This window comes from Manihot esculenta, chromosome 5, assembly GCF_001659605.2.
Source record: "Manihot esculenta cultivar AM560-2 chromosome 5, M.esculenta_v8, whole genome shotgun sequence".
Lineage (NCBI taxonomy): Eukaryota > Viridiplantae > Streptophyta > Magnoliopsida > Malpighiales > Euphorbiaceae > Manihot > Manihot esculenta.
The window spans coordinates 4,578,714-4,588,604 of NC_035165.2; the positions used below are offsets into that span (position 1 = coordinate 4,578,714).

General features: G+C 29.8%; 1 protein-coding gene across 1 annotated transcript; it reads right to left on the reverse strand.

Moving 5' to 3' along the window:
* Window positions 1-6,625: 6,625 nt before the first annotated feature.
* On the reverse strand, window positions 6,626-7,855 carry LOC110614552 (phospholipase A(1) DAD1, chloroplastic). Its single transcript, XM_021756111.1, has one exon. The coding sequence runs from the start codon at window positions 7,712-7,714 to the stop codon at window positions 6,626-6,628; it is 1,089 nt and encodes a 362-aa protein (XP_021611803.1). The 5' UTR covers window positions 7,715-7,855.
* Between the last annotated feature and the right edge of the window lie 2,036 nt (window positions 7,856-9,891).

Sequence of the window (9,891 nt, forward strand, 5' to 3'; positions counted from 1 at the left end):
CTCTGAGGTCATGAATCTGAACCCATTCACTAACGTAAATTAAAGGAACCAATAATGGAACCTCCCCAGGTTGAAGAGGGTGTAAAATCAAGAGATGATTATTGAAAAGCCAAGGAGTTCCATTCCAAACACGTTCAAAATCAACCGGGGTATAGAACCGAAACAAAAATCTTTTAGCACCAAGATCAGTAATACTAACTCCCCCAAGAGAATGCCAAAACTCAACAAGAACGTCCCGCATTGAATTAAAATTGATCCTACTATATGTCAAAAACATACCCACAAAGCACAAATTATAGGAAAAAGAGGAAGTATCCACCAAGGGTACAACCTCCATGACTTGATCCTCCTCATCAGATAAGGAAAGATGTTGTAAATTATCCGTCATGGGAGAAGAAAAATGTAAAAATCCTAGGAAAATCTTAGACTTTAAACGAAAAACGTGAAGCACAAGACTTACGAAGAGAGAAAAAATCTAAATTTCTAACTTTATTTTTTTTTATTATGTAAGTCTTTATTTAACCTGGAATAAAAAGAAAATAATTAATAAGATTTATTTTTTAATCAATTCACTTACATTATTTTTAAAATAAAAAATTTTATAAAAATTTAATTCAAATAAACTTTTATCTAGCAAAATTATTGTTTGAATTAAAAAAATTCAAATTTTTTATCATATATAAAAATTAAATTATGAATAATTGTATGAAAATTTATTTAAAATTTTTTTTATAAAATCATTTATATTAAATGAAAGAGTGAATATATTTATTTTTAAAAAAAATAAAATAGATTTAATAATAAAATACAAAGCCAGGTAGTTGCGCATCCAATTTTTGGTAGTACGTACCAATAGACGGTCGACGCGTGATCAACATGAATCTGATGAAGCACAGTGGTTTGCCCATAGGGAACCGCAATCCAAAGTATGACGTCTAAGAGAGTACTATCTAAAATAGTCCCTCAAGTTTCACGCCACCAACAACAATTACATCTCTATTTTTTTAATGAAAAATAATTTATCATCTCAATTTTTTATTTGTGGGTAAAGATTATTAGCAATTGTATTTGGAGAGAGAGAAAGTTTGAGATTAGGATATTGTGTTTAAAAAATTTTACAATACACTTATTATATATAATAACTTTATTATAACTCTTTGATATATATATATATAATTTATTTATTTATTAAATAGTAATTTTTCTATATATAGTAGCTATATTAAATCATTTGTTTATTTATTTATTTGTAAGAATGGGCATTTTATCGTTGGGCTCTTTCCAACCCAAAAGATCATGTGTGCTGTTTTTCTGACGCGGTGGAGCCTTTTGATAGAAAGCATTTTTTAATTTTTATGATAATCTCCAACCGGTCAATTGGTTGGTGCTAAAGATCTCCCAGGTCCGGGTTAGTTAAAAATCAAATCAAACTTGATCAATGTGTCACGGACTTAAATTACACTCCAATTGTCTTAAATAATATTTCCATTTTGAATCCAGCTGGATCATGACCAATAATCTAGACCTCTTTCAATCCAGCCGAAAAAGAAATCGGTTCAAATGAAACTATAACAAAATTAAATATTGAGTTATATAAATAATTAATAAAATATATTTTACATATTTTAAATAATAGTTATATTTTTAAACTTATCATATATTAAATAAATAGGATTTAATTATTTAAAATATAGTTTTGTTTTCAAATTATATTTTATGCAAATTTAATATATTTTAATAATAATAGTAAATTTAGATAATTTAAAATAAATGTTAATCGAATTCAAATTCATATAGAGTTTGCAGTTATCTTACTCACCAACATAACATCCCTTTCCAATGACGCTCTTCAGTTGGTGAATACCAAACATTCCTCTTACCCCACAAAACTGGGGCCCATTTATTCTCTGGTTCAGAGTTTCAACTTACGGACAAAATTCAACACTGCCCTGTTTTCATTTTTAATTATTTTTTTTATATTATATAGAAAAGTGGAAAGAGAAAAATAATGGAATTGTTTATAATATTTTATAATTATTTATAATTATATTTAATTATTTAAATAGTTGATAATTTTATTTTTTAAAATAGATACTAATATTATATTTTATATTAATTTTAATTAATTAAAAAAATTTTAAAAAAATATATAAGATATAATAACATTAAAAATTAAATTTTTAAAAATAAGAATATAAATTAGATGATAATTTTATTATTTATATTATATATATATATATAGTATAGTTAAATTAGTATAAATGATTTAATAATATGCTATAATATAATTATTATAAAATTATATCACATAATAAACTAAATATAAAAATAATTTTTTGAATATTTATAAAAATATAAAATTAAATAATTTTATAAATATATACGAAGACCATTTATTTAGTAATAATTAATTAATTAATGATATTTATAATTCAGATTTCCTATAATAGCATATTAATATTATATTGTATAGGATATAATAATTATTGTTAAATTTGATTAGAGTCATTGTATGAATAAAACTATAAATTTAATAAAATACTTTTTTATATTATTTTTTAAAATAGATGATAATATTATATTTTATACTAATTTTAATTAGTTAATTTTTTTTAAAAAATATATAAAATATAATAATATTAAAATTTTAACATATTTACTATTAAATTTATAAGTTTTGATAATATATATATGATAATTAAAACAATTAAAATACTTATATATAATTATTAAAATAATACACTTAAATATTATTTAAAAATATCAAAAATAATTATCACAATATTAAAATAATAAAAAATAATAATTATTTATTTAAATATAATTGAATTATTATAAAATAATAATCAGTCAAATTTAATTAGAATATAAATTCATAATATTATCACTTATATATTATAAATATCTGAATTGTTAAATAACATTAAAAATCTTATTGGACTATATTATTTATATCGTATAATAAAAAAATTAATAGGTATTAATAGATTTTTAATTTGATTGTTACTTATTATCGTGTGGTTAATAAAATTAATAGAGAATTTAATAATTTCTCTTATTTTAATTTAGTATTTTAGTAATATATGAAGTTTATGTTATTAAGTATTTAATTTGATGTATTTATTCAAATAAAATGTAAAAGATTAAGTAATTTATGATTTTATGATTTTTTTATTATTAGATTGGTTTTATTTTTGTATATATTTAATTTAATTTTTAAATATTTTATATAAATTTAAGTTCAAAATATATAATTTTTTATATATATAAACATCCCATAAAAAGGTAAAGAAAGAAAAAACAAATATTAAATTACATATTATTTTTATAATGTTCAAGGGGAGGTAGGGACACAACACAACAACAACTATTGCTTTGTTTATTTTTAATTGAAATTCGAATTCATTATTTTCAAGCTTTTATTAAATTTGTTAGATTATTATAATTACTGTATGGATATTTTTTTCTTCTTTCCACTTATATTATGAAACAAAAATGCATACATTTCGAATGAATTTATTTTTAAAAGAAATTATTTCATACAATCCTTATATATTAATCATTAATTATAAAAAAATATGAAGGTGAAGGACTACCAAGGTGGAATGAGTGAGAAGTTAGGACCCAATCGTACCTGCTTTGTCATTGTGGACCTGCTTGATGCAATTTTATTATTCATCCTCCGCAACCATCAGACTCTTTTCGTATTTTAGCCTACCATTATCTGCATGACTTTTTTTTTTTTTTTTTTTTTTTTTTTTTTTTTTTCTGGTCGAAGTATAATTACATTAGAAAAAGGCAGTAGGCTCAATAATACACCATCCGGGCCTAGAGACTCAAAATAAAGCACTCATGCCACAACCAATGAGGCTCTCAGCCCATGCATAGCGTGCCAAATACAAAGCTCTCGTGTGCCAAAAGATTACACGTAAACTCATAAAAAATGGCTGTTTATTTTAAAACTTAAAATTTTATTCTTTATGATACTGTCAAATTAAAGATTTATTCCTGAATAGAGTTTGAATATAATAACTAAATTATTTATTTTTGAAAAATTTAAAAATAAACTGAGATAATTTAAGATTAAAATATGTATATATAATGAATCTGAGCAATGTACACTTCCAAATGGCATCTGCTCAAAACTCATAATTTATGTTTTTTCAAACTACTAAATAAGCTTTATCATCTAAAGCGTGGACTCTCCACAGATTGAGCTCATTCTAGGATCCGATTCTGCCAGTCTAATCTCAGCCACTAAGGCCGCCGCCCAAAGCCACAAGTCCAAGCATCCAGTACATTTTCGCCTTTCTTTTTGACTCAATATATAGAGCTATCCCTTATTCAAACAAAACAGCAGATTCTCAATTGTTCTCCCACCATAAGCTTCCTTCATTATAATTGGCTATCAGCAGCCACCACACCCGTCTAAACACTCTTATCTCTGATTTTATCAGGCAAGTTTAAATTTGCTTCCACACTTTTTTTTTTTTTTAATCGGGTTTTTAGATTTAAATATTGACTTAGCATTCCCTGTGATTATTCAACATTGCAGGTCTTAAGTTTGGTAGTAATTGAAAGAAGCCTCACTCACTCATATCTTCAAAGACGCAATTGTCTGTTTTATTGCAGCAAACACTTTTTCCCTTTTTTTAATTATTTAGGCCGTCTAATCGTATGAATACATACTTTATATCAAAGCCGATCAAGAAATAATTTTCAGTATTAAAAATTTCAAAATTTTTGTTTTCATGTTTCTATATTTAGTATGTGAATCCTGTTTTGATGAATGAATTATTATTGGGTAAAATATTATTATTTCTTTATATTTTGACATTAATTATGACCTTGGATAATTGTCAAAATTATTGTTGAGGACTTGAGGGAGCTGCTGACATCACTCCCCCTTGCAACGTATTAAATATTAATTAACACAGACAAAATAATGCACGAAATATGGGTAACATTATTGAGCAAAGATGAGGTATACCCTTCAGCTCTCTAATTTAATTTTTTTTTTATTAATTAAAAAAAGGAAGAGAAATTAATAAATTGGGAATTGTTAGATTAATTTATCCATTTCACCACTTAAATATTGATAATATTAAATTATTATTCTGTATAAATAATTTTAGTTACGTGATATAAAATTTTTAATTTAATTAAAATATTTTTAAGCAACTATATTTCAATAATATTGCGAAATAAATTTTAATTAAATTGATGCCAATCTTTTATAATCCATAGTATATCCTTTGATGGAATCATGGAATATCTTTTTAAAACAAGATGAGGGAAGTCAACGAAAAATAATATGTTAATTAATATTCTTAGGCAATTAAGTCTTGCTTAGACTTTATTTAATAATATATATATATTATAGTTGGTGTTAGCTAAAGTAATATTTCTGGTCTATTATCTAATTTATTAAATAATCAAATAACTAAAAAATTATTTTAAAAGCTATTACCCATTGAAGTGGGTGCTTGTAAAATAATTTAATTTATATTAGAAATACAAATAACTAATTGTTTATTAGTTATTTTTTTTAATTTATTAAATACTTAATTTGAGTGTTTGGGTGTTTATCAACTTGCATTTAACATATAAATCAAATACTCTAAATGTTTTATACTTCAAAAAAATATGAAAAAGATGGAAGTTTGGATTGAAAGTACGTTTCTTGAAAAATCAGCCAGCAGTTTAAAAGCTCAAAAAACGAATACAGTATCCAGTAACGCATATCACTTGTTTGATGCATTATTTTCTTTTAACTGATGGAAGGCAAAAGCCAAGAAAGGAAAGAAAATACGAAATATTACACAATCGAGGATGGGCAAATCTGTTCCTGTCATGAAGCAGCAAAATAACCTGGTTTTGAGGCACTTGCATCAATCATCACCAATAATTAAATTTCAGTAAAGCTGCATGAGCTCTACTGACGAGTGATCACTCTCTTCATCATCAGGTGCTTTATGCTTTGATTAAATCTCACAACTGCACTACCCCAAAAGTCAGATATTAGGTTCCATTTTCTAAAATCTCAAATTAGTGTGAAGCATTTGTCCTTTGTTTGATACAAATTCGAATGAATCGGAGTTTATAAACGCTAAGTCAAAGAAGAAACAGTAACCTTAAGACTTATATTAATAGTCCAGACTTGTATATTGGTTACAACTATTGTTGCCCTTCTCTTGATACAAATATTAATTGTAGCTATCACCACCTACCTTTTGCTTCAATACCAGCATCATCAGTTTGTCTCATATAAGCAAGTCGGTTATTGAGGCTAGCTAATGTCTGACTTGTTTGATAACCGTACCGTTCCTTGAGCCCGACTTCCCGATTCTCTAAAAACTATCACATCACGTCATCGTATTGGAACCATTTTATAATATTAAAAAAATAATGCAGTGATTCATCTATTCAATCTCTGGACGGTGGAAGCTCACTTGTATGTCAAAGTTTATGAATTTAAAGTCTTGCGTGGCAGACCCATCTCACAGCTGGTACCTAAGATATTAATTCATTTTTTTTTCTCTCTGTTTACATTGACGAGATTCTGTTAATAATCACAGGGTTTAAAGAATAATGATGATTATCTAACTGCTAGTCAGAGTTTTTATTATCTAGTCAGAACCGGAACCCTTTTGGCCGTGGCTCTGAATGGACAAGAGGAGCTCACAAAACCATTCACCAAGTGCAAGTACGTTTTTAGCTCATGACAACTAGCGACATTGACGCTATTTAGGTATGGAGAATCCTTGCTGCTAAGTTTGAGTTCTCTTCCGACCTCTGCGTAAGCCAACTGCGTCTCCTCCACTCGTTTTTGGATCCAGCTAGGAATGCCTGCAACGTTGTCGTCCTTGTTTTTTGCTACCTCATTGTCTCCGTCGATCACAAACCCAGGTACTTTTGTTATTAGATCATCGGAATTCACTATCCGAAGAACTTTTATGCCTTGTTTTTCTAAATGTTTGCGAAAACTACGGTTTCCGACACGTGGACCGCCGAAGGAGATGACGGTCACGAGTGGTGCGCATTTGAGGGTTGTTTTGATGTCATAGGCAGCGAGGATAGCCAGAGCAGCACCCAGGCTGTGACCTGTGATGGTCAAGCTAAGAGGCTCGTCCCCGTAGGATTGAAGAAGCCTTTTTGTCTCTTCACGGACCATGTCTTGTAGGCTTGGGCCCATTGTGGTTCCAGAAGTGTAAAGGCTCAAAAAACCACTTTCCACCATTGGTCCGTACCTTTCAGGACTCTTGTCAGTGTCTACGTTCGGGAAGTGGGCCAAGGTGGCTCGTAAATTTTCGAGCCACTCGAGGCATGTAGCAGTGCCTCTAAAAGCCATCACCACATCCCTTCGTCCAAGCCTCGTAATTTCATCTTTATCTTGACAAACTGCCACGTAGCCAATCCAACTAGACGGAGTAGCCATCCAGCTAGGTGCTTTTTCTATCCAACGTGGGAGTTGGATACCAGAAGTAGCACGAAGGTGTTTGGTTATACGGTAACCCGTTTCAGGCAAACCAGACCGCTCCAGCAATGTGCTTTTCGGGAACCGGCAGGTGGCGTAGGTGGACGATGAAGGATCAAAGTCGAAGGACTTATATGCAGCTTCAACAAAATCTCCATAACGTAGAATCTCTCCACGTAAACTATCATCAAGCGGGTCCAGCAAACCTTCCCAGTTTCTGAAACCTTGATATTCCATCCATCTGTTGCCTAGTTTAACAGGTTTGTGTGCCGCCGGGAACCAGGACGGTATCAACTCGCTATCAACAGGGTCCAAAAGACGTTCCCACTTTTTCAGAGGTTGGTTTTCTAAAGACTTCCTATTTAGACTTATGGGTTGTGTGAGGAGCGTACAGTGTGTTGAGAAGGAGGTTGACGGGAGCATACACGGCGGTGTAAGTCCCAGATGAAGAGACAGCCTCATTGTTAGACTACAGCAAGAGCAAAGGAGTGTTTGGTAGGCAGCGAGGGAAAGAAAGAATGATTTGAAGGTGATGATGTTTGTTGCTCCCAGAGGGTTTTTGCAGTGGCCTTTTATAGGGCAGAGTGAGTGTTAGAAGAAAAACGGCAGTTGCAGCATTTAATGAATAAAAAGGCATTGCAGAGAAAGTGAGAGATAGGTAATTAAAGGAGAAAGAGAGAGACAGAGCCTTTGAGTCCTCAATATGGAAAAAGTCGTGAGGGAGAGAAAGGATTAAATAGGTACATATGGTTATGACGGAGCAGCAATTATACAAATATAGCCTCTCTGTGATGAATTATTAAAATATTAAAATATTAAAATTTTACTAAAATTAACTCTATGATGGATCTCAATAGTTTCGAGATATATAAAATTTTAAACAACTCGAGTATGATGACTGCTGCCCGAAAAATATGCAAGTATCGTATGTAAAATTTGGTTGTATATCTGAAAATGATAGCAGCAGATGATGATATTGATTTGTCTCAAACGTTAGCAACGTAAGTTGGCTTTTGTCTGCTTAAAATTATTAGTACCCAATCTATGAAAAAACACAATTATCAATTATCATTATTTAATTTAAAGGTTGTTAAATTTATTTTTATGTGAAATTAAATGTTAAATTTATATAATTTTAAGAGAATTAAAAGAGTAAAACCTAAAACTTGTATACATATTATCAAGTTAAATTTGTGAATACATATGTTATAAATTATTAAAAGAAAATTAAATATTTAAAAAATTTTCAATTTTTAATGGTAGAAAGAAAAAATGATAATTAGCGGTAAGTCTTAATATAAAGTCATTATCAGTCAATGTGAGAAGCATTTGTACTATATTCTTAACGGAAAATACTTATTTCGACCTTATTCACGTAGAATAATATAATTTTAAAATACAAAGAAATGAGTTTTTTCATAAAAAAAAATAGATTCATTTTAATATTTCTTGAATTCGTAATAGATTGAGTCCATACAAAAATTTCTCTAATTTTTAGTATTTATTGTTCTATTGTTGAGTAAAAGTTGTACTATTTTTATGTTTTTTTAAAAATTTATTGTTCAGAAAATGTGGTAAAAAAATTTTATTAATTAATTATTCAATTTAAAAAAATCATTAAAATATTTTTAAAATTTTAAAAATTTATTAATTAGTCATGTTATATTTCACAACAGTCACCTAAATTAATTTTTATTAAATATTTTAAGAATATCATATTTAATTCTGATAATCTGAGATCCAGAAAAATAGAATTTTACAATGGTTGAGTAAGCTTTTTTTTTAGAGGAGAATACTTCTCTCCTTTTATTTTTTTCTTTGTCTTCTAGTGACGTGTAACGGCTTCACTGCCATTGGGCCACCTGTCTCTGCCATACGGATACGGACGTACGAGAATATCAGATCTCTGCTTCATGCATAACGGCCATTTAATTCCCCCCTGGCACGCATGCGGATGGACCCACTAAGTGAATGGGCTGGCTACCTTTTCTCCCCCGGACTGGGCTGGTTGGTGAGATTAGGACTGAAGTCCAGGGGAGGTCTGATCTTAGGGCCGAAAGGACTGGGCCGGCCCGATAGAGAGGCTTCAGGGGGGTCCGGTCTTAAGGCCGAGCGGGCTGGACCTGGTTCATTTGGGAGGCTTAAGGGCCTTCAAGTAAAGGGCTTTGATCATGGGCCAGGCCTCAAACTGGGGTGATGAAATCCAGCGGTCATCAATTGCCCCTTTACCTTCTCATCAGTTATTGTACGAATGATGAGGGGGTAAATATCGAGAATCATCATGACCGCGCCGCCCAAGGACAGTTTTCCTCAAAACGTTTCTTCGTCTCATTGCTGTTTCAAATTTCAAATTCTCTCCGTCTTCTCGAAACTTTTGCTCTCCTCTGTTCTCTGTGCGTTTTGCTTGCTCTGTC

Coding starts and splice junctions, on each gene's coding strand:
- LOC110614552 (XM_021756111.1), bottom strand. CDS start 7,714: ATGGAATATCAAGGTTTCAGAAACTGGGAAGGTTTGCTGGACCCGCTT.